This window comes from Bos indicus x Bos taurus, chromosome 25, assembly GCF_003369695.1.
Source record: "Bos indicus x Bos taurus breed Angus x Brahman F1 hybrid chromosome 25, Bos_hybrid_MaternalHap_v2.0, whole genome shotgun sequence".
Lineage (NCBI taxonomy): Eukaryota > Metazoa > Chordata > Mammalia > Artiodactyla > Bovidae > Bos > Bos indicus x Bos taurus.
Genome location: NC_040100.1, coordinates 32,665,388 through 32,690,030, shown reverse-complemented (window position 1 = coordinate 32,690,030; position 24,643 = coordinate 32,665,388). Strand labels below are relative to the sequence as shown.

Genomic DNA, 24,643 nt, shown 5'->3' with positions numbered 1-24,643 from the left:
GGGAGGCATCATCTGAGAACAAAAGCAGTTTGAGGGGCAGAGCTGGGACCGAGAGAGCACAAAGAAAACGAGATACTGAAAGACCATTTTTTCTTTCCTGCAGGTTTTCAAGTATAGTCTTTAAAATCCCAGAGGATTTATCTGAGGATAAACAGCTATAGGTTAAAAGATTCTGCAAGTTTCCAGCTATTTTTATATGTTGGACATGTTATCCCCTAAAAAAAAAAACAACCGGAAATAAAAGTCTTTAAGCATTTTGAGGTCCTGCCCGTCAGTGATGGAGGGCGTCTCGCCCGTGGTGAGGTTGTTCAGGCTCGGCCCAGGGAGGCGGTAGAAACACCCTTTTCCCAGAGCAGCCTCCTGGGCCAGGCAGGAAGTGCACACAAAGATCAGAAATCGCTCAGGGTCAACATTGCGGGGTGGCCATGTGTTGGTCCTGGAACCCAGAGTTTTGTGCCCACAACCCTGAAACAGTAAATCGTGTGACTCACTACGGGGAGACGGAGGGGATCTGTTGGTGGATCCGTTTATTTTTGTGCAAATTCCTTAGAGGAGGCCTAGGTGAACGTCTGGCCACTCATGGCCCAGTGGGTGCGCTGCTGTTGAACTTGACTCTGAAGCCGCATCCTCACCCTGAACCCCTCCATGCTCTTTGAACAGTTGTAGGCACTTTGGCTTTGCTAGTTGGGGGTTTAATTGCTCAGTCATGCCCGACTCCTTACAACCCCATAGACTGTAGCCCACCAGGCTCCTCTGTCCATGGGATTTCCCAGGCAAAAATACTGCAGTGGGTTGCCGTTTCCTCCTCCAGGGGATCTTCCCCGCCCAGGGATGAAACCTGGGTCTCCTGCGTTGCAGGTGGATTCTTTACGATCTGAGCCACCAGAGTGCAGCCCCACTGCTGGGCATTGCCCTCAGCTGGTGGGGGAAAGCGGAGGGTGGGGGGGGGGAGGTATGGGCTTCAAAGCCAGCCTCTGATATCGCCGATGGACCCTGCAGACCACATACAGTCCATCTAGAGCCACCCGAAGGCGGAGTCCCACACTCCATCTCAGCCCTTCGCCTCCTCTCTGGCCTCAGGGCCGGGGCAGGCTGTGTTGCGGGGAGGTGAAGGGGCCCAGCAAGGAAGGAGCCAGCGAGGGTGGGGGAAATCGGGCCACGGCTGCACTTGCCGTCTTCAGCTTTGTGCACGAGGTCACAGGGCCAATTGATTATTTTTACTGTTTCCCAGCATCGAGGAGCGGTGAGAAAAATACGGACACTGCATCCTCACAACCTGAGCCGGGGCCCCAGGGTGAATTTGCTAATGAAAGACAGACGGGAGTGGGGGGCGCCCCCACCCCCGCGGTCCTCATTGCAGCCGAGACTGTCGAGAAGCAAGGCTTGGTTTTTGTCAGGGTGGACAGCTCTTCCCCTCCAAGTCTTGGATCTTTATCGTGAAAGAGGTCTCTTGGAAACTGGGCTTCTTTGAAACACATCCATGTGAGCCTTCATTGACTCAGGGTGGTGTCATTCAGACTCAGAAGGCGCACATGTCAGGAGCTCGGCCTTGATGCCCCAGTTTCAGCTGGCAGAGATCATGCGCACAGGAGACGCGCTCGGTTTGGTTTGCCTGGGGCTTGCCTGCTTTTTTTTTCTCCCAAATGTGAAGTGAGTTGTCAGCAGTTTTAAAAATCAGAAAGTTTTACACCAAAATCCAGATACGCAGCTTCTCCTGAGGAACAGAAAGCTGTGGCCACTTTCTCAGGCAGCAGCAGCCAGAGGGGCTTCAGAGCTGTAGTTTCCTGTTTTCCCCAATCTCCCCCACTCCCTGTTGTCTCCCCGACACCGGCTGAATCAGGTTCATTTTCCTGATAGAAGAGAGCGATTTCTCAGCACCCATGTTGTAATCAAACAAGGGAAAGTAGACGGCAAGTGGAGGAGACTGTCTGCCTCTCACCCCTCACCTCTCCTCTTTCACCACTGTTACCCATCCAGCCCTTGGTGCTTGAGTTTGCAGCCTGTAGAAGACTCGAGGCATTGAGCCACCCACCTGACCTGTCTGTGATTTTCATAGGCAAGCTCTACAGAGGTTCGTTCTAGAAGAGACAGGAGAAGGGGAGCCTACCCTTGATCAGGTACCCTGCAGCCAGGGCAGTTCTATTTTCATCTCGCGTATAAACTAGAATTTCACTGTCGAGATTAAAAAAAAAATTGCAAAATGCTGTGATGTGACATTATATTTCCAGAATGAGGCTCCGTCTCCAGCCAGGCAGCTGATTCTTCCAGGAACCTGCCTTCAGGGACCTTGCCCAGGAGGGTGTAATGGGACAGGAATCTCAATATGAGCTGGGATGTCATGAGAGCTCGGTCACCTAGGACAGTGTTCCTTGAGGTCTTGGCCCCCCAGGAAATGAGAGCCAGGTGGTGACGTCAATCTCCCCTCGCTGGAAATTGTTCTGACATAGCTTCTCACTTTCCACTCACCTTTTTTATTGGAGTCTGACCATTTAGTTTGTGTTTTCGTGGCTTTCGGTATTTAGTAGTTTTAGTATTTAGTAGCCATGGCATTTATTTGGCTTTGGTTTTTCAGATGTCAGCCACCTTGCATCCTTCCTGGTGATCTGTAGGAGTGCCTGTAATGGGTGAGGCTCTGAGGTGAAGTTGCTGCTGTTCAGTGGTCACAGTCCCTGAGATGAAGTCTAAGCCAGTGGGGTTCCTTCCCCTTCTCTGAAAGGTCCCTGTTGAATCTCCCACATGCTTAGGGAGTTTTCAGATCTTCCAGTCTTCAACCTGATAGAGTGGCACGTCAGTCACATAACCAGTACCTCTTATATAGAATCATAGTACGCAGAACAGCACAAGTTCTGGGCAGACCGCAGAGGTCAGCTGGGGCCTCCTTGCTCCTCCCGGGTTTTGGAAATTTTGGCTCAGACCACCCAGTTCTCTTGCCTGCACACGTGCAGTCCTCCCCACCCTTGACTCTCTTCGAGGTCCTGGCTGTTTCCGGGTCTTGGCCCTTGTGCATCATCTTTGTGTGGCCTGGTGTGAACCCAGACGGGAACTTGGTTCCTTTCGGACGTACTCCCCCCAAAAGGCCACTTGCACCGCAGAAGAAAAGAGCTGAAGGAGCATTGCCTAAAGATTTGTGGGGTCGTGGGAAAGGTCCCCTCTCAATTGCTCCTTCCCCTCTTTTTCCTTACTCTGCCATCCCAGATTTCCCCCAGGAGGTGCTGGGCAGCTTTCCTTACCCCAGAAGCTTTGGGGGCCAGCCAGTCCTTTGTCTCTACAGAGCTCACCTCACACCCCTGCATTACCGAAGCTTTTTCACAACTGGCAGTTAAGATTAGGTCCAACTGCACAGTAGACAAAAACCCCAAAGAGTTTATTTACCTCTAAGGGAGAGGAATCCTGGATGAAGGGAGTCAGGGGCTCTACAAAGGCATCAGGGACCCAAGATCCTTCTGGCCCAATGCTCTGCTGTCCCTAGTATGTGATTCATCCTTATGGGCCATGATAGCTGCTGGAGTTCCAACCATTGCATCCATGTTTCAGGAAGCAGAATGGAGGAAAGCATACCTCTTTCCTTTGAAGAACCCATCCTAGACACCAAACACGTCACTTTCACTTCTATCTCATTGGCCACCACTTAGTCACAGGGCTGTGCCTAGTTGCCAGATTCTAAAATTGCAGATGAAGGGGAGAATCAGTACTGGGGGACAGCTCACAGTATCAGAAACACTGTACAAAGCACTCTGAACCCCCAAGGATTCCAGGTGCTAGCTGTTAAAATAATGATAGTTGTTGCACATAATGGCAAAGCAACTTTGCAGTCAAGTTTCTTTTGCTCTACTTGGGCATATGCCTTATGTGGGCTGATGGGGCCCCAAGGCTGGACAGGCTAGGCTTTGGGAGCACAGGGGAAAGAACAGTTAGCCCCACTGATTGCAGAAACCCTTGCCCAAGCTGGCCCGGAGCTGTCTGAGCCTTAAGAGATAGGGAAGGGATTTGTGAAGACAGAAAAGAGGCCAAAGGGAATTCCAGGCCAAGGGAACAGCCTAGCTGAGGCCAAGAGCAAGTCATTCTTTTTTTTTTTTTTTGGCTGCACTGGGTCTTCGTTGCTGTAACTGGGCTTCCTCTAGTTGCAGAGAGCGAGGCTGCTCTCTAGTTGCGGTGCTCTGGCTTCTCACTGCAGTGGCTTCTCTTGTTGCGGAGCACGGGCTCTAGGGTGCACAGGCTTCAGTGGTTGTAGCACAGGGGGTCAGTTGCCCTGTGGCGTGCGGGATCTTCCCAGACCACATTGAATCCATATTCCCTACGTTGGCAGGCGGATTCTTGACCATTGGACCACCAGCAGGTCCGAGCAATGGGTTCGTGTCACTCAGTCTGAGACCTCCCTGGGCTACAAGAGGCAGGGCCCCATCTCCACAGGTCCTCCCCGGCCCCCACTGATTGGAAAGGTGAGGGATAGGGCTGGAGGAGGGAGCTGACGAAAGGTCACTGGGGGTTGGAACTTCCTTTTCCAAGTCCCATGGATTCGACCAAGAATCCAAAGATAAAGAGCAGAGATTTGTAACTAAAATGCCTACGAGCACCAGGCAAGTTAGGGAGGGGAAGGGAACTGCTCACTTCTTCCAGTTGCTGCCACGTGAGAATAGGGCCCAGTGATGCCAGGTCGTTGTTTTTTAAGAAGCCAGAAACCCAGACTTGTATGTAGAATCTCCCAATGTATGAATGGTAGTGCCTAAATCAAGCAAAGCACAAACGAGATGTGAGCAAAGCCAAACATACCTGCAGGCTTCTGGGCTGCATTTGGCTAGCGCTGGACGCTGCCTTCTGTGGCAACCTTGCTGTCATGGGGAAAGCTTAGTGGGTGTTCCACCCAAAGGCAACAGCATTGTTGTTCAGTCACTCGGCCGTGTCCGACTCTTTGCAACCCCAGGGACTGCAGCACACCAGCCTTCCCTGTCCTTCACCATCTCCCAGAGTTGGCTCAGATTCATGTCAATTGAGTCAGTGATGCCATCCAACCATGTCATCCTCATCAATTCGAAAGCATCAACTCTCTGATGCTCAGCCTTCTTTATGATCCAGCTGTCGCATCCGTGCGTGACTACTGGACATAGCTTTGACTATCTGGACCTTTGTCGGCAAAGTGATGTCTCTGCTTTTTACTATGCTGTCCAGGTTTGTCAACGACAGTGGCGCACAACATGTACTCAGGGTGCCCTTTTCAGTCTCTTCCGCTTTCCCCACGTCCGCAAAAGGCTGTGGGACTCAAATCAAATTCCAATTTATAGGGAAAAAGAAAACTGACCATTTAAGTGCAGAGAGCCTCACTCACTGTACTGTGTTTCTCATAAAAACATACAGACCCACAGAGAATGGGGGGGCCCGTCCGAGATCCTGAGGGGTCCTGACCTGCAGACCAGCCCTCCCTCTATCAGCGTACTTAAAATAGACTGACCTTCTCGTGGTATTTTTTGTGTGTGCTTGACAAACGCCAGAGAGTTACTCATGAGTTCATCTTCCCAGAATAACTGTCAGAACAGGGCCCAAGGACAGCAGGAAGACCCTGGCCTGACCCTGTAAAGCCCGGGGCTCCTGGAAAGCGGGGAATGCGTTTCACCATTGTCCCGCCTGCTCTGGAGCATCGCGTCTGGCCCCAGCTTTGCGCAGGTTCTTAGTGATTCCGGGAGAGAGAGCTCCGGAGGCCAGAACAGAACGAAGGTCTATGTTAGGGACCCAGCAGTGTCCACCTGCCCGGGTGCCTTCCTTCATCCTTCCCCTCTTTTTCTGGTTTAAAATGCTGAATGTGGTAGAAGTCCTGGAAAATTCAGACAAGCACAAAAAAATTAAAGTAAAACTCACCCTAGTAAACCACCCGGTGCTCCCACGACTTCCACTCCAGTCTGTTTGCTTTTCTCCCGGTACAAGGAGAGGGCTTCTGTGGGGAGTCAGTTGGTAAAGAGTGTGCCTGCAATGTTGGAGACCCGGGTTCAATCCCTGGGTCAGAAGATCCCCTGGAGAAGGAAATGGCAACCCATTGCAGTGTGCTTGCCCAGAAAATCCCATGGATGGAGAAGCCTGGCAGGCTACAGTCCATGGGGTTGCAAAGAGTCGGTCCGACATGACTGAGCAACTAACACTTTTTTTCCGTACAAGGAGAGAGACAGAGCCTGGATTTTGTGTGTGTGTGTGAAAAGTTTGAGATGAATTGGCAGCAAATTTTTTTTTTTAATGAGGAAAGTCTTTTTTTTTTTTTTAAATTTTTGGCTGCACTACATCTTCGTTGCTTTGCGAGGGCTTTCTCTAGTTGCAGCTCCTGGGCTTAGTTGCTCCGTGGCATGTGGAATCTTCCCAGTTGTTGTTGCTCAGTCCCTCAGTCGTGTCCAACTCTTTTTGACCCGCTGGACTGCAGCACACCAGGCTTCCCTGTCCTTCACTATCTCCCGGCGTTTGCTCAGACTCATGTCCATTGAGTTGGTGATGCCATCCATCCAAACGTGGATGAGATCAGGTGAGATCCAACCATCTCATCCTCTGTCATCCCCTTTTCCTCCTGTCCTCAGTCTTTCCCAGCATCAGGGTCTTTTCCAATGAGTTGGCTCTTCCCATCAGGTGGCCAAAGTAGTGGAGCTTCAGCATCAGCATCAGTCCTTCCGATGAATATTCAGGGTTGATTTCCTTTAGGAATGACTGGTTTGATCTTCTTTCAATCAAAGGGACTCTCAAGAGCCTTCTCTAGCACTACAATTCCAAAGCATCAATTCTTCGGCACTCAGCCTTTTTTATGGTCCAACTTTCACATCTGTGCATGACTACTGGAAAAACCATAGCTTTGACTATCTGGACCTTCATCCATAAAGTGATGTCTCTGCTTTCTAATATGCTGTCTAGCTTTGTCATAGCTTTTCTTCCAGGGAGCAAGCATCTTTTAATTTCATGGCTACAGTCACCATCTGCAGTGATTTTGGAGCCCAAGAAAGTAAAATCTGTCACTATTTCCACTTTTTCCCCTTCTATTTGCCCTAAAGTGATGGGACTAGATGCCATGATCTTAGTTTTTTCCCTTCCCAGACCAGGGATCAAACCCATGTCCCCTACATTGGAAGGCAGATCTTTTTTTTTTCAACCTTTTATTTATTTATTTTTTACAACAGTGGGAGCAGATGGGACATGTTTTTTCAAACCTTCTTTTATTTACTATGTCTTGAGCGTTTCCCTCCACATTTCATCTTCTTTTATACCAGCATGTTTGACAGCCGCCAAGGATTTCATCATCTGGGCGTAGGAGGATTTATTTGGTTTTTGTCTAATTGTTGCATGCTTCAGATGTCACCAGTTCCGTGTCACATGCACCAATGCTTTGAATATCCATGCACCCACCCACGGTGCCTTCACAGCGTCAATTTCTAAAGGTGGGATCAGCCACATGGTATGAAGGTCCATATGACCTTTCCATTCACATCTCACAGGCTTTTCTTGAGACCGTCTCAGGAAGGGCCAAGAACTTTATCTGCTGGAGGAGCTTTTACAGAGGCCTGTTTGCCCATGCCCTGGTCCCATGATCTCTGGTGCATCTGTGAGTTTGCAAATACTTGGCAGCCCATGTGTGTTTAACTCGCGTCCAGAGAGTCCGTTGGCACTCCCGGCAAAGCTAGTTCATCGAGAACAGGATGAAGCAAGAGCGGGAGGCCCAGAGCCCCGACTGCAGGCGCTTTCCCTGAGTTCTCTGCTGAGCCCTTGGTCAAACCGGCTCTCAAAGTGTTGCCAGCTTGATTTGGGGAGGAGCCCCAGGAAATTGCAGAGGGAGTCTGGGCACTGAGCTAAAAAGCAAACAAACAAACAGAAAACATCGCTGAAGCTTTCTGGGTCCCTGTGCCATGGAAGGAAAGGAGCTGGATTTTTATAGCAGCAGATGAGGGAAAGATGCCTTCAGTTGCCTCCACTCAGCTAGACCCGCGAATGGATGTTTTCGGCAGTTGGCGGGGTTTCTTTTTTCTCTAACTCTTAGCACCTACCGGAGGTGCACCATATTTTTTGTCCGTCTAAGGCTTGACCCCTAATCTGTTCCCTACATGAAGGAACTTTGCTATCCTGACCGCAGTCTCAGCGTCTCTTTGGCTCCCCCACACACTCCACCCCACATATTTTACCATAATAAATCCGGGCTTTAAAGAGCTTGAGAGAGAAGACACGTGTCTTAAGAGAAGGGGTAGGTGACCGCCTTGGTGACCGCCAAACCATCCAGGCTGGGGCATTGTCCAGAGCGTAACAGCATCAGCTTACCCTCAGCTCAGTGCCCATACTCTCGGGCCCCCTCCATTCACCATTCTGATAAATAAGCTGCTCGGGGAAAGCCATCCTGACATTTTGATTTGTTAGGGAGTGATTCATTTTTGAGGCAAGCAAACAGCTTGTATACTTGGGGGTTTACTGCTTGAAGTGATTAAGAAGTCAGCCACTGTTAAGCTGGTTCTGTGGAGCTGTGGCTGCCCACACCCCTCCCCACCCCCAGGAATCTTCCTGACTCCTGTCTGGATTTGCCTTGACGTTGGCCGTAGTTAAGCTGCGGCCCCAGCCCCCACCTCCCTAGCCACCAGCACTGCACACAATCCATCACCCCATGCCTCTTCCTGCGAAGTCCTGCCCTGCTCCGTGGTGGAGTGGGGGGGGCGGGGAGCTTACCCACCACACCCACTCCAGGCTTCACATCCGCATGCCATCACATCGCTGGGGGTATAAATAGACCCAGCTTTTGATCCTCAGACAAAAATAATTTTATACAAACATCAGTACAAAAGAGCTGCTCCTCCGGGACAGCCGGGTGTGGGTTCCCCCAAGTCCTGAGGTGGAAACAGAGCAAACTCCCTCACCCCCCTCCCACCCCCCTGCTCCACCCAGACCTGCCCACCAGGGTGTGGAGGCAAGGAGGCTCCGAGAAGTGGGGAGACTGGCCAAGGCCCCCGGCGGGCAAGCAAGTGGGCCAAGATGGAGCCCAGGCTTCCCTGGTGCCCCCACCCTCTCCCAGGCCGTGCCCGCTGTTCCCATCCAGGGAAGGGGAGCAAAGCATTTCAGGCTTTTGGGGTCCCCGCTGGCGGCCCCTCTTGCAGTGACTCGGCATTGCCACCGTAGCTTGCGAGCAGCCTCGGGCAGAATGTACGCAAAGGGCCCGGCCATATTCCAGTCAACCTTGCCTGACCAGTCAGATGGCCCCCGTTCTCGGACCCCTGCGGGACACGTGCCTGAGTTCTGAGCAAGGCCCGGTCAGGCCTGGAGAACCTGCTGGGAGAAGTGTCAGTGGGCGCTGGTGGTGGGCGAGCATAAGGCTTAGAGCCAGGAGGAGTGCACTCAGGCTGGGGAGGCTTGATGTGACTGGCCAGGAGGGTCAGGGTCCCCGCTGTCAGTGGGGAGAAGGCCCTGTCCGCATCCCCACCCCAACTTGGTGCAGAAGCAGGGGCACAGAGCTCCCGGGGGGCTGCAGCAGCAACCAGCACAGCCTGCCTGGGCTCCCAGGAGCGTCCACGAGGAGTCTGTTCCGTGGGAGCTTCCCGGGCGGTTCGTGGATAAGATCAGGAGCCACGCCCTTTAGAAAAGCAGGCTGTACAGGGGTCAGGAGTCCCCTTCCGGGCGCTCCGGGGCGGCTTGTTCGGAATAGCCCGCTCCCACCACGTGCCCAGCACCCAGGGCCAAGCAGGCTGGGTGGTCATTCTCCCCGCAGCAGCCAGGTGGGGAGAGGTCGGTGACCCACGCCCCTCGAGCTTGCAGCTGGGATAGACGCTGGGTGCACGTCCTGGCGCTGAGACAGGCAGGGCTTGCCAGGGTCTGCGAGTCTCCAAACTGGGGCTCTTCCACTTCCTCGGGCTGGGCAGGCCACAGCCCCATCCTCAACCCCAGAGTTGCTCAGAGGGCCAAGCCAAACTGTAATTGCCCGCTTTTCACCAGAACTTGCGTCCCTCATGCACCAAACTTTACGCCAGACCTGCCAGGGCAGAGCCGAGTCCCTGGCAGGGTGCATCTTCAGGGTCTCCCCTCCCGCCCAGGGTGGCTTCAGAGCTCGGATTGGGCGCCCTGCCTCTGGCAGGACTCAGCCACGTGAGCAGAGGCCCCGCGGTTTGGTGGCAAGGGTGTCCCGTGTCCATCTGTGAGTGTCACCAGGACGCCTCTGAGCCCCGAGGCTGCGTTGTCCCCTTCAAGGGTGCAGCTGGCACGATGCTAAGCCAGCATCAGGCACTGATTTATGGCTCAGCGTCTCCCCACACACACGCACTCTGGGCTCTATGGCTGTCTGCACCCTTTCCCACGAAATAACGTCGAAGTGTGTCAGGCCCGTCCGGTGCCCGGCGAGTTCAGCTAATTCTAGGGAGCAGACCCAGACTGAAGGAGCTGGCTTGGGGTCAGTTAGCCCTCCTCTTCGAGGCAGGGGCTTCCGACCCCAACCTGTGGCCTCACACACAGTCTCTGGGGAGGCGGCACCCTCTGTCCAGGCCGGCCAGCGGCCCCGCTGGGTCACAGCTTCCCGCCTTGCCTTGCAGGCTTCGCCGTGGCCCAGTGCATAAACCAGCACAGCTCGTCCTCGCTGTCCTCGCCCTCGCCGTCGGCCAGCGGGAGCCCCAGCGGCAGCGGGAGCACCAGCCACTGCGACTCCGGAGGCGCCAGCTCATCGTCCACCCCGTCGGCCGCCCAGAGCCCCGCAGGTATTGGCCGCGGGACACGGTGCGGTGGGGGGGACTTGAGGAAACGCTGTGACCCCTTCACCTGAGGCCCTGGCTGCCCCTTGCCACTGTGTCTGGGGACTCTGCCTCTCGGGGTTCTGCATCCACTCCAGCGTGCCATTGGGGGTGGCTGGCTGGCTCGGCCCCCACCGGGGGAAGAATGGCTCTCTTCACGGGCTGGCCCACAGGCTGCAGAGCTGGAGGGGTGGACAGTGGGAGACCCAGCCTCAATTCATCCCACTGTCACCTCCAGGGTCGTAGGTGTCACGAGGACGGGTCTCCCAGATGTGATGCTTTGAACTCTGGCAAAAGAATTGTGTCTCTGCTAATTTTTTTTTCCCCTCCATAACATACGAATTTCCTCTTTAAATGTTTGGGGCCGTCCACTCGTCTGTGACCAGGGGGTGCCTCTTGCCGGCCTTTTTGGGAGTTTGGGAGCCTCTTGCCCTCCTATAACTGACACAAGCACAGGTGTGGCGCAGAGAGATCCTGTGTGCAAGGAGCCTGGGGTGAGACGCACGTGGTCTGCCCAGCTCTCTGAGCCCCTCACACGTGAGCCCCTGGCTGCAGTGCATAAGATCCCAGAAATGAAGATGCCAGGCTTGTTTCCTGAGCACCACGGCCCCTGAGTGCAGCCAGAGGAGCAGGGCCTCACGCCTGCCTGCTGCTTCACACTTCGGCGGGTGACCCAAGGGTCTGGAGGCCCCAGACGTCTCTGATTTGGGGGACCTCCATAACTCTGGTCTGCACCCCCATCTCGGGACCCTCAGTGTCATTCCCTGTTCCTGCGGGGTCCCCTCCAGAGCCCCCACCCATTGTTATTTCAGGGACACCTGTGCACACCCTTGTTGACTGATGGATTGATGGGTCTTGACAAAAGCAGAGTGCCAAGGTGGAAGCCACCATGGTGCCAGGAAATTGAGGGCCCCGGGCCACCAGCCACTCAACACCAGAGGCAGAGATCCCCTTGGCCCCGACCCCTCTTGTCCAGAGTTTTCAGCTTCCACTGTTCTCAGCAAAGGGTTAACCGCGCCTGGTCTCCATGCCTGTGGGTCAGGGCACCCCCGCCCCCTCTCCCGCGAGCATCCATTACCTCCATCTCTGATGGACATTCATGAGGGCCCCAGCAGCAAGGTCACCCTCAAGCCACCTCACTTAGAGCCCCCTTAGACTCAGCACCTGCTCCCCTCCCTGCCCCAGCCCCGGGGAGAGACGACCGCCCTTGCTGAGCTATTCTGAGCCCGACTGAAGGTTGGCTGCGTGTCCAGGCAGTTGCTGCTGCCGTTCCCAGGCCCGTAGCTGGGAAATCCAGACAGAGCATTCTCAGAAGCCAAGGACAGCCCTCAGCCTCCCCTGAAGCCTGGGCTCGTGCTGGCTTTGAGGGCCCAAGGGCAGGGTTGTGTGTTGACGTGCCACGTGTGTGCCCGCATGCTCTGGCGTGTGCACGGCTCTGTGTCTGTGTGGCGTGCACCCACACACACACTTCCAGTTGCATTCTGGGTGAAAGGTCTCTTCTGGTGCCACTGTTACACCTTCCTCTCGCGTTTAAGGAGGCACAGCCGACAGCTAAACAAACCAAAGAGCCATACACTTCTTTGCCTCCGACGGAAGCCAGGAGAGAACCACACTATCAAAGTCGGGCCTGGGTGTACAGAGGTCCAGCCGAGTGTGGCCCTGGGGCTCTGCACCATGCCCACCTTGCGCTTTGTGCTGGTTTCTTTGTTCTTGGCCTCCATCCCCGCCCCCACCATCCCCTGCTCGGTGCCAGTGACACGTCTGCTCATCTCCGAAACGCGGGGGCTGTTAGCCCATTGTCAGGTAGATGAGTGATGTTCAGCCCCCGGCTGTCTGCTCCCGATCCGTGTGTCCCCGGCAGGCCTGCAGGGGCAGGCGTTGGAGGCCCCATTTTTTATGCTGCCTGACAGTAAAAGCCTGGGGCCCAGCCTGCCCGCCCAGATCCCTGCAGACACTGAAATAACTTACCTCCCAATGCAGGGCCGGCCCGTGGGGCGGCTGGTGCTTCCCTCTCAACTGAGGAGCCGGCTGTTGATCGCTGCAAGGAGAGGGTGCCCCAGGGTTGGAGCGGCAGGCCCCAGGAGGATCTCTGGTCACTTCCTCTTGATGCCAAACCTCCAGGCCAGCCTTCAGCCACCAGGTCCATCCAGAAAACAGCCCATGGGGTTTCCGTGTTCCCTGGAGGGACAGATCTACCCAAATGATGCCAGCCTCTGCCTGGGGTCCTACCCAGCCTTGCTAGATGAAAGAAGAGGGGAGGGTTATATTGGGACAGGTGCCCTTCTTCCCGTGTCCTGGTTAGATGTCCACCCAGGTGGTGGCCCAGTGTTCAGGCTTCTGATTTGGAAGTCATCAGACTGTCCCCTGCAGGGTCAGCTGGACAGGAGCTCTGGCCAGGACCTCACCCCGTACCCCATCCAGCCTGGACAGCAAACAGCAGCAGCCCAGCTGCAGGGGCCACTTGTCCCAAAGTGGGTTTTGACGGCACAGTGCTGGATCAGAAGCATTGTATGTTTTTGAGCCTTCTGAGTCCAGGAAGTTCCCAGGGTGGAGAGCAGCTGCCAGGCCCTCTGCAGCTGAAATTAGCAAACTCCAGGGCTTCTGTGCTCTTGAAGCCACACTGTGCGTGTCAGGGCTTGGTCACAAATGCACTCAGGAGATGCTGTCCACTAGGAGATGAACCCAGTGTTCTTTTTCTCTGACCCGTGGGGTTGAAACCTGGAATTGTGTGGGTCAGACAGTAAAGAATCCACCTGCCAATGCAGGAGACCCAGGTTCAATCCCTGGGTCAGGAAGATTCCCTGGAAAAGGAAATGGGAGATCCCCTGGAGAAGGGAAGGGCGTGGCTACCCACTCCAGTGTTCTTGCCGGGAGAATCCCATGGACAGAGGAGCCCGGCAGGCTGGGCTGCAGTCCATGGGGTCACAAAGAGTCAGACACTACTGAGCGACTAACACTTTCACTTCCGTCCATGAAAAGCGGAGATGACCTTCACACTATCAGCCATCAGTGTGGCCGGGCCCCCACTGCCGAGCCCTCCGGGTGTGCCCCCTCCACAGGGCACCCCAGTAGACGCTGCTCCCCAAATCCACGTGTCAGGCGTGCAGCTCACAAGCACTTTACAGACACCCGCCCATTGAATTCTGCCACCCTCTGCCTCACACTGAGCAGCTGAAAGCCACAGAGGCTCGGAGGGGTCTCACAGCTTGGCCAGGATGCTGCAGCTGGTAGCAGGGGGCCCAGATAGGAACCCAGCCTCCAAGGTCCAGAGCCCTGCCCCACGCGCAGAGATGACCCTGCACGCCTCGCTGCCTCCCTGCGTCTGTCCCCGGTGCCTCCAGGGGGCGCCCCTGAGACCCGGGCATTGGTCCCACTCCTGGCTGGAGACTGCCAGTGACGTGCAGGCATCTCCCCTTCCGAAGCTCGCCGTTGCTCTGGAGCCAGACAAGGAGCCTCGGCCTGCTCACAGAGGCCCAGGTCACTGCGCAGCTCCTGCATTGGGGGAGCCCAGGGGCCCCCCAGTCAGCCACAAACAGACCCCAGATGGCCACGGGTCCTCAGCCATGGGTTCACCCCCAGAGAAGGGCGTGAAACTCTCTTGACGCTCCATTGTGCTTCCCACCTCCACCCTTGGTCCAGCCCAAGGGACCTTGCGTTTCCTACCTTGCATTTCATGGGTTTGAAAGAGGCCCATGTTTATCCCAAACATGAATTTCCTCAGCTTCCCATGGGGCCTTCAGTCACGTGGGCATCAGACTGAGCTCAGTAGGGTCTCTCCAGCAACCCAGCTCCCACACCCTGCCCAAGAGGCTCTTCTGTCTGCCTCTGACTACCTCAGCCTTGGCACCCTACCCTAGCCACGGTCCCTGTTTGCAAACAAACAGATTTTTGTTGAGTAGCTACTGTGCACAGGCCCTAAAGCCTGAAATGTATAAGCTGGCAGGGAGGCTAAGTCTGTCAAGAGGACCATGCAGATAAGTGTCCATTTTTAAACTATGAGCTGGGGCCCGTGGGCAGGGCCGAAGCCTCCCAGAGGAGGCATCACTGGGGGCGAAAGCCCAAGAATGAGGGGCTGACTAGAGGGCTCCCTGGAGAAGGTGGCCTTTGGGTCAGTTCCCCAAGGCCCAGTCCAGAATCTGGCTGGTGACAAGTCCATTCCTTGCCCCCACCTCTCTGGGGTCTACCTATCAATTCCATTCTTGCAAATACAGACCCGAGGGCTGGTCTGTCTCCAAGAAACAGCCTCCACGCTTATCAGGGCCAAGGCCCCAGCTTCAGGCCCGCACAGGCAGAGGGACCATCACCAGAAGGGGGAAGGGACCCGACTAGACAGGTCACCAGTTTGCCAGGGGCCCACAGATATCCTTCTGTGCAGGGAACACCTGCTTCTGGGTCTCCTTCACATACCAAAGACAGATCGTGGACACTCGTGAGTGGCTTCTTAACAAGTGAAGGCCCTCAAATCAGGACCAAGAGATACCCCAGGCTGAAGTGAAAGTGAAAGCGTATTCCCTCAGTCATGTCTGACTCTTTGCAACCCCATTGACTGTAGCCCACCGGGCTCCTCTGTCCATGGAATTCTCCAGGGGCATCTTCCCAACCCAGGGATCAAACCGTGGTCTCCTGCATTGCAGGTGGATTCTCTACTGTCTGAGCCACCAGGGAAGCCCCCAGACTGAAGGAGAGGTCAAAACTGAATTCTGTGGTAACCGCAGGAGCCAAGCAGAAAGAGCTGGGGGCACGGGGATTTTATTCTCATTGTGAATTATTTATCTGTTAAAGCTGGGCCCCGGGGGGCTTTTATTGTTTGGTTTCAACACCTGATTCATGGGTCCACCTGTTCCCACTGTCCTTTAAAGACAGTTTTCTGGGATCCTCAGGTCTTTCCAGGCAGGCACCCTGTGCTGCAGAGGTGTCCAGGCACCCGGCCTCTTGACGCCGGCTCTTCCGGCATAGACAGCCTCGTGGGCCGCGGCTCGTTCTCCAGGGAGAAAATCACGGGTTTGGAATGAGGAGGTTTTTTTTCCTTAAACATTTCATGGTTTTGAGATTGAAGAAAACATGGCGGGAAAGAGAGAATAGACCCAATTTTAGAACCAAATGTGGGATCAGTAGGAACACTTTAGAAGTATTTTCTGGGTTATGCCCATGCGTGTGCTCACGTGCACACACACACACATGCACACACATGCACGCACTGTGCGATTCTAGTAGGAAAGCCTCCGCTAAGAGCTCTGTGACCCGCACCAAGTTCCTCAAACAGCCACTCTGCCTCCAACCTTCAGTCCGTTGTGTTTCACCTGTGTTCTGGGTGAGTGACTTTGAGGAGGAGGGTGGAAAATTTTTTGTTAAGAAACGAAGTCAGACTGAAGGTCAAGGCCACTCTTTCCAGTGTCCATCTTCAGGCCCAGGGAATTCTGAGCTGGGGTCCCTCTGACTCTTCCCCGAGGGTTTATAGGAAGAAGGAAGAGCAAGCTTGGCTCCTGGTGGACGCCTGTCCCAGTCCCTCCCTCCCCGTCCTCACCTGCTCCCTGAGACAATTGTCTGAACCTGCGACCTTCAGCCCCAAGCACCCAGGTGGTCCCACTTGGCCGACTGAGCGCCAGACAGCTCAGGGCCGACCTGTGTGTCACCGACGTCCGGCACCACAGGCGGGCAGGACTCTTGGACAAAACCCCAAGTCAAATGTCTTCCCTCTTCTCCCCAGTGTTCTCCGTGACATTAATTTTAAGTGTGGTAAAACACACCTAACATCACATGTGCCATTTTAACCCCTTTTAAGCCAGCAGTTCCATCCGTTCGCCTTGTTGTGCTCCGTGGCATTCATCGTAAGCTTGGCCCCAGTGTGAGTTTGTCTCAGAGGGGGCCGGCGGTTGGTTCCTCCCCAAGGAGATGCGCCTAACACTTCTGTTGCAGCCGATTAGCACCCACCCCCTGGCCACTTGGCGCCTGCCCTCAGATCTTGCTGCTGTGGTTCAGTCTTGGTTTCAAAGGTGCGGATTGCAGAGCGCAGCGGCCGGTGGAGCGTCACCTCGTGGCTGGGGAGGGGTTGTCTGGGAGGGGTCGTGGGAGGCTCTGCTGGTGTCTTCAGGGGCTGCCTTGTCAGTGGGGGTCAGAAATCCACTTGTTTCTCTAACTGTATCAATTCTGATGCCCCAACCACACACCCTTCCCTCCTCAGATGGGCCCAGGGATGCAGGGTTTTCATCTTAACGCACAGGCAGTTCTGTTCCTCCATCACCGAGACCAGGTGTCGCTGACCACCCCGAGGCTTTCCTTCGCAACAGGACAGACCTCTGCCGTCTTTACCTGCCTGAGTCCCACGAGCAGACGATGTGGTTCTTAGCTCGTCTTAGCCCCCACCTTCTCCCGGGGTGGGTGGGGTGGGGTGGGGTGTCCCCCATGCATGGGGGCTGCGTCAGCAGCCCCCCCGGAGCACAGCCCCCGCCCCCCACCCCCCGCTGTCGTCGATGCTTCGCGTCCGTCACTTCTCTGTGTCCCCCTCCATGTCCCCCTTCTCTGTGCAGTTGTTAAAAGCTTTCTATGATCTGTCGCTGTGTTTCCCTCTAGTAAGGAGTGGCAGGAAAGGACGCCGGCGAGTGTTCAGCCTGTCGGAGGCCGACAGTCACGGCGGCCACTGGGTTTAGTGCTTCGATCGGCAGCTGTCACGGCACCTCTGGCTCGGTCACTGCAGGCAGGTCTCCTCCGTTAGCCTCCTGGGCCCTCGACGCCCCCCGCCACCGCCCTGCACGCTGCATTTCCAACTCCTACAGACCCCCAGAACGCCGGACGAGGGCACGGGGAGCCCCAGCCACCTACCTGAGCCATTTCCTCAGCTCCGGTCCCCTCCTGGCCTCAATCCACCTGAGGACCGAATCCCCTGGCCCTTGACCCAGGGGGTGCAGCTGGGTCAGCTCCTCCGTGAGGCAGAGCCGGGCAGTCTGGAAAAACTGCCCTCCATGAGACACCGCACCAGCCTAGCTAGGCACAAGCCCTGAGCTAAGGGGGTTTCCAGCCCCTTCCCCCACCCTGGCCCCCCAGTTAGGCCATGAGGGCTAGGCAGTAGAATTTGCAAAAAGCCACAAAGAAGTCACCTAGTTGCTTTTTTTTCTTTTCCTTTTCCTCCCCACCCCCCACCCCCACCCCACTCCCCCTCTCCTCAGCCTTGCTCATATCTAAGTGGTAGATTCCATCATATTCCAGCCGGAGGCCAAGTCATTTCATTCGTAAGCGCGCTGGTGGACATGACTCCACCATTTTCCCTTCTTGTGATCAGAGCTCCAAATAGCGGCCGTGTGTGGGCTGTGGTCACTGCCACCCTCCTGCGATGCTCCTCCTAGGGTTCCCCCCGCCCCGTGCCCTCCGTCTGGGCAGACAGGAGCCTTTGCCTTCTCTTGCATTTAAAAGCTGCCTCCCCTGAGCTTTGCCCTCCTACTTGCTGTCTTTTCTTCCCTACGTTGCTCAGTCCCACCGCCCCCAGCCTGAGCATGTCAAATCCTCATCTTGATTGGAAACTGTCACCCACTCGACAAGGGTCAGCCCTGGAGCTGCGGATCAGCCTCCGAGGGTGCCAACCAGGGACTCAGGGCACCCGCTGCCTTGGTTTCAACTCGAGGCAGCACCACAGGGAGGCTGAGCGCCCCTCATGGGAACTGGACGTCGGGCTCCTCAGGCTCCGGCCTCCACTCGTCTCCTGGGTCAGGCCCGAACCTGTGCCCTCGGAACTCAGAAACACCAGCAGGCAAGCGAGGCCAGAGGGTCCACAGTGACCACTGCAGGTCCGTGCTTGACCAGGAACAGTGTCCTCCCTGGGTAATTTTCCCTTGAATGTAGAAATTTTCTCTGAATGTATACATTTGTAGCTAACATTCAGGAAGCAGCTCTTAGTTTAAAAATCGGTAGGTAGATATAGATAGATAGGTGGGAAATAGATGATAGAAGATGATCGATAGGTAGATAGAAACAAAGAACAGTGTTGTAGACGATGGGTAAGAAAAGGTGATTTTTCTTGTTTAAAAAAAAAATAGGAAGAAGCTTTTTCTCAGGGGACAAATGGATCCTTTTAATAAAGTTGTTCTTTTCCTAAAAAAGAAGCCACTTTTGTGTGTACTGCATTATCTGTTGGTTTGTTTCCTAATATATTTAACGGCAGCCTTTCCACACGCTTGATCGTTCTCACCACCAGAAACCCGGGCAGGACTCAGGGAATGAGGTTTGCCAGCCTCTTGAAAATCTGCGTGCAAGTGCAGACCTGAGCAAAGAGGGAATTCTCCTGGAGAATTCTGCAGAAAACGTGAAGGAAGAGCTCCGAAGCTCTGTCTCCAGATGGCACAGAAGTGCCGTTTGGCTGGTTAGTCATCTCTAAACTGCCTCGCCAGTAGCTAAGCCCACACGTGGGTCCTTCTGTAATAAGTTCCTGGACACGCTCGTGTGAAGCGGGGCGAGGCTGCCAGAGCAGGTGAGCCCCACGCTCAGAGCCTCACATTCAGGGCGCGCCACGTCCCAACATGAGCCCAAGGCCTGAAATCAGCCCGTCACCACCAGGCGTCCTTACTGAGTGGAGCAAATTCACTGAAATTCAGAGAAACCAGAAAGCGTGTGGAGTTGTTTACTCAGCAATTTCTGGGCTCAGATCGCACCTTGAATCATTTTTTCCACTAGTGCTCACCCGTGTCCACCGACACCACCCCATCCCAGAGCCCCATGTAGTGGTATTCTGTGGGCCTACTCTTAAAAAAAAATAAAAGAGGGGGTTGGGGAGAAAGAAAAGAAAAAGGACCTTGTGCAGAAGTGACCTGGGGCCTTTCTGAGCTCGCCGTGCCCAGGGTGGGGGTCCTCTGGGAAGGAGCGATGTGTCCTTTGGGAAACCCCATCTGTTGCTTGTGCTTTCTTTCCACGCTGGGAACCCTCTTTCCTCTCTTTCTTCCCATTCTGTGCACCCTTCGGTTTTATTTTGCACTTGGTTTTTCCATTCTTTTGCTCTGTGTTCAGTTTGCGGTTCTGTTTTGTTTTGGCTTAACTTAAAAAAAAAATACCACTCACTTAAGTGGAATCACACTGAACCAAAAAACAATGTCTGCCATCATGCCAGGGCCCAGAGTGCCTTTGGACTCCCCTCTCCACACAGTGTGCTCAAAGCCCCGTTGACCCCAGGATCTGTAACAAGGGAGATTTGCCCTCCAAGCGAGATGCCCACGGCCTTCTCATCTGTGTTTTCCGATCGCTGGCACGTGAAGTCTTGGCAGATGTTTCCCACAAGGGAGCCCCAGTCCAGCTGGTGTCTCTGCCAGCCCCATTCCTCTTTGAAAAGCAAATAAGCCATTCGCCTGTAATCTAATCAACAGATTTCAAAAAGCGCCAAAAAAAGAAACTGCTGGTCCAAAAATAAACGCTTTGGGCCACCTCTCCCTCCTGACATGGTTTCTCTCGGTGGCCCTGGCATGGGGGTGGAGAGGGGAGAAACCCTCAGCATAGAAATGGCCTGGCGATCGCAGCCCCTTGCTGGGTGCTAACTCAGCACTCAGAGCAGGAGCAGGCGAGAGAACCACAGTCCGAAGTCTTGTTCTAGTTTTGCAAAGCCAAAAAGTTCTATAGAATTCTTTTTTTTTTTTTTTTTTAACATTGCAGTGAGTTCCCTCTTGGGCACTGTTACCAAATATAGACTCTGAGAAATGGCCTGCGGTGATCAGCACACCCAAGCCCGTCTCTCCCTAAACATGTATTTCTCCTCGGGCAGGTAGTTCATACTCGGAGCCGGTTTAGGCTGCTTCCTGGCACAGGGAACTGGGCTTCCGGATCCACTCTGCACAGGCCCCTAAATGTGTCCCTTGCTTCACAAGTCAGGGTAACCCTGGGCCTTGGCCGACTTGCCCCAGACCTAGGTGGGTCCCCAGAAGGAGGGAGGAGAGGCAAGCTGGTTCCCCCACACACTTCATCTCCCACCCACACGTCCCCGGGCCTTTATTCAAGATGGGAGCAGAGGGTACCAGCACGAGCGGAGCCTCTCAGAGCTGAGCGTGCCTCTCTTTCTTCTCCCCGCCTTGCCCAGATGACCCCATGATCACGGAGCAGCCTCAGCCTAACCTCCCCGACCAGTTGGTGATCGTCAATGAAACAGAAGCCGAGTCCAGGCCCGGCAAGAGCCTGGCAAGGAGTGCGGACGTGGAGACCGTCACCCTGTCGCCCAGCCTCACCCCCGCCCAGCAGCCCACCATCTCCCTGCTCTGCGAGGACGCTGCAGACACGCTGAGCGTGGAGTCGCTGACCCTCGTCCCGCCCGTCGACCGCCACAGCCTCCATGCCCTCACCGGCATCCCGCCGCCGCCCTCGCCAGCCATGGTGGGCACAGAGGCCCTGAGCTCGGGGGCTGGGCAGCCAGAGCCAGCAGACCCCACAGAGCCCTGAACCGGCCTCCTGCAACGTGTGTGTGTGTGTGTGTGTGTGGCCCCGCTGGCAGGGACCTGGAACAGCTGACCCCCTTCTGGGAACATCCACAGTTCTTCTCGGCCCCAGGGAGCACCTCAAACCACCCTTGCGCTCCTCTGCTCCGATTCTAATCCCCCTTTGACTTCTCGCCTCTTTGAGAGCGGGCTGGGACCAGTGGCAGCGCCCAGCGAACCCAGATCATCCTACAGCCGCCTCAGGGAGGGGGCTGGGCTCCTGGTCGCAGAGCCCTCAGCCCCGGGGCGGGGGGTGGGGGTGCGGTGGCAGGACCCATCAGCAGCACTCGCCTCATCAGCCAGCCCTTCCGCTGTCTTGGAGGTCCTCTGCCACCATCCCCAGTGTGCAGAGAAGCAGCGGACGTGGTCACTTCGTGTAGAAATTTCTAGAAAAGCGAACTTCGATAAACACCTCCATGGAATATTTATTCCTGCTTTTGGCAGCAGATGAAAAACAGCTATTTAAAAAGTTCAAAAAAAAAAGAAACGTCCTCCGCCCTAAGGTTTGATGTCATGTTAAAAGTGTAATATTCCTGTAGAGATTTCGTTTTCATTTTCCCTTGAAGTTCCCAGGATTTGCGGTTTAGAGTTTTTCTGTCCGGCCTTCTCCATTGTCTTAAGGGATTCTGACTTCTTTGTTTCTCACTAACCCGGCGAGCCTGTGGAATGGTAGAAGTTCTTCTGGAAAGTTTAAAGTATTGTTTAAGCATAAATAAGGGAGAGACACCTATCCTCAGGTACACAACAGAGCTGAGAGGGCCAAAAGTTTCTCTGCCGTGGCAGCCCAGGGCATCACCCGGATCTTTCCATGAAAAGGGGGACTGTGGTCAGGTCCCTGCTCAGGGCCACTCCCCATCCTTCTGGACTAAAACCAAACGGGACGGTTTTCCAGCAAGGCCTTCGGTTGTCACCACCTCTCTACTTCCTAACAAAGAACTGTGTGGGACTGCAGGGACTCTGGCCTCTGAGGCTCTGATGGAAAGAAAAGGTCATGGAAACCGTGCTCCAAGGCCGTTGCCTGCTGCTCAGCTGTGTGGGTGCCCACAGGCAGGAACGCCCCAAGGGTCAGCCCCTGCCCAGCAGCGAGGACATGACCTCCTAGGAGCCTGGGTTCTGTCCCTCTTCCTCTCAGCTGCTGCTGTAAAGAAGCAAGCTTGTTTGTGTTTGTTTTTCTTTTGTAATGAAAACCCCTGGTTCCTTCTCCATTTGGGCTAGGCGTGTGCAGACCAGGTCTCCTCTATATCCAATAAAGCTCCCAAGATGTTCTTTCTGCTCAAACCATGCACAGCCAAGTGACCCTCACCTCGCTGATCGATGTTCAGACCTTGCAGAACTGGCCTCCACGTGTTCCCACAAGAGTGTGAGCACCTACCGTGTCAGCACTGGCCGGGCCGGGTTGTCAAGCGGCCTTAGAAGATGCTACGCAAACTCACCTGTTAGAGGACCCCGTCCCCCTCGCCTCCTCCTCCTGCTGCAATCAGGAAGGGCCTGCCTGGGCCAGATTCAGCCTCCTGAAGGAAACACCTGGTTCCCCCAAGGAAGGGGTGTGGCATCTGCGGGACAGGTCTCTCCAGCCATCAGAAACCCCTGGGCAGGTGAGACCAGCCAGCACCATCAGGGGAAAAGGCCCAGCTCAGACAGGAGGCCATTTCAGCAGAAATTCCAGAGGCCCCAGCAAGGAGACCCAAGCCATGACCTTCAGCAGAGCCCTCCGGAAAGGACAGGCGGCGGGGACAGAAGGATGGAGAAAGTGTGTGTTATCAGGGAGGGGACCCCACGGGTGCCTCTGCTGGGATGAAGCGCAGGATCGCTCCGGAGCCCCCCACTTCTGCTTTTGAAACGATTTTGGAGCAGCAGAAAGGAGGAAAGGCCAGTGGCATTATTCTGAGGAAGAAGCCCAGGCAGGTGGACCCAGCCTTTCAAGCTGTAAAGGAGCAAGGTCTCTGCCAGCGAGGACCACACGCCCGGAAGGACCCGGGGCAGCATCACCAGGTGGGAGAACTGAACGCAGACCGGCCTCCGTGGGCTGTTGAGCAGAAGGTGCGATCAGGCCAAGCTTCCACCCCGTGCCTGGCCCAGGGGCAGACCTCTCCCCAGGTCGGCTTGCAGGGTTGGTCCCAGGCCCCCCACAGCCTGTTGGCAGCCAGATCCCCACTGTCTTGGCAGCACGGGGCACAGCCGTGTCTTCAGGAGCACCCTTGAAAAGCGAACAGTGGGGGCACCTCCAGAGGGGCCCTTCCAGAGAGCAGGCACTGGGTCTCCGGGGCAGAGAGAGGTAGAACCAGGAATTCTTGGTGAGCCTGGGGTGGGCGGAGGCCACGGCCCCATGACACGTGGGTACCAGACTCGGATCACCCACCCTCCATCTCCACATCCTGTCCCTCCAGAGACCCTCCCCAAGTCCACATCAGGCCCGATGGGTTTGCCAAGTCAGGGGCAGAGCTGGTCATCCCCAAACATCAGCTTTGAAAGTGGTTAGGGAGCACACATGTGTTTCTGGTTTGCCAGCAGGGGCGCCTCAAAGTCAGACAGCCACGTGCCCCCCCAACCCGGGAGGGGGTATTGATTGTCCTGCGGCACCAGCAGACCCTCTGTGCCCCCTTGCCCCTCCAGGCCTGCCCTGCTTGCTGCTCTCTGCAGAAGGCAGCTCGCCACGCACCCCCCCACCCCCGACCACCAAACACCTGCCCTGCAACCAGGGAGTGAATGACAGAATGCACCTCTCTACAGACATACATTAGATTTCCCTAAGGTCTCGAGATGCACTGGTCCAAAAGGCGCGAGGCACGGTGAGGACCGACACCCACCTTCTTTTCTAGATGCAATAAATAAGAAATATTTAATGTAGTCACGATGACAGGGGGCAGAAACTGTAAGGGTTCCTTATGTTCCTCTGAGTTGAAAATATGTAAATAATTCTTGTCCCGGGGTGGAGCGGGATTGAGAAACCATGCTTTCTGGGCCTCGGGACCGTTCCAGGGAAGTACCTGCTCTCGCCAGCGTGACTCATGCTTCGCGGGTACTGAACACAAGGGTGGAAATGAAAACTGGAACTTCCTTGTAAATTTGAATTTGGCAATAAAAAAAAAAAGCGTTACCAAGAATGTGGCCGCTGCTCCTTGGCTCTGTGGCGGGAAGGCCACAGCCGGGCAGAGGGGAAGGTTCTCGGCCATCTGACCCCCCTGCCCTGTTGGAGCTGCCGGATAGGGTGCAGCCACTGGGTCCTCCCCGCCCCCACCCTGTCCAGGTACCCCCAGTTCCCGAAAGGAGGGGCGGGCAGAACACCTCAGAAAGGAGCCCCCAACCCCAGGCAGGTCAGGTGCCATGAGCCTGGAGCATCCACCAGCTGCTGGACTCCATCTGAGCCTCAGCTTCCACACCTAGAGAATGGGCTCGCGACAGCCCTGCCTCGCAGGCTGAGCATGGGGCCCAGTGCAATGTCGCTGCACCTTGGACTCCCCACCGAGGACAGCAGGTGAGGTTGTGCTGGGA

The 24,643-nt window shown here is 55.3% G+C and overlaps 1 protein-coding gene across 5 annotated transcripts in view; it reads left to right on the top strand.

The window, feature by feature from the left end:
* The window catches only part of CLEC16A (C-type lectin domain containing 16A), a 234,178-nt gene extending 209,923 nt beyond the window's left edge, over positions 1 to 24,255 (top strand). For 4 of the 5 annotated variants that reach the window (XM_027526429.1, XM_027526430.1, XM_027526428.1 and 1 more), the window contains 2 exons: positions 10,518 to 10,679; positions 20,761 to 24,255. In XM_027526429.1, coding sequence (XP_027382230.1) covers positions 10,518 to 10,679; positions 20,761 to 21,116 — 518 coding nt within the window. In that variant the 3' untranslated portion in view covers positions 21,117 to 24,255. Of the gene's footprint in view, positions 1 to 10,517; positions 10,680 to 17,282; positions 17,407 to 20,760 lie in introns of all 5 variants that reach the window. The other variant, XM_027526431.1, reaches the window with a different exon arrangement.
* Positions 24,256 to 24,643: the final 388 nt, after the last annotated feature.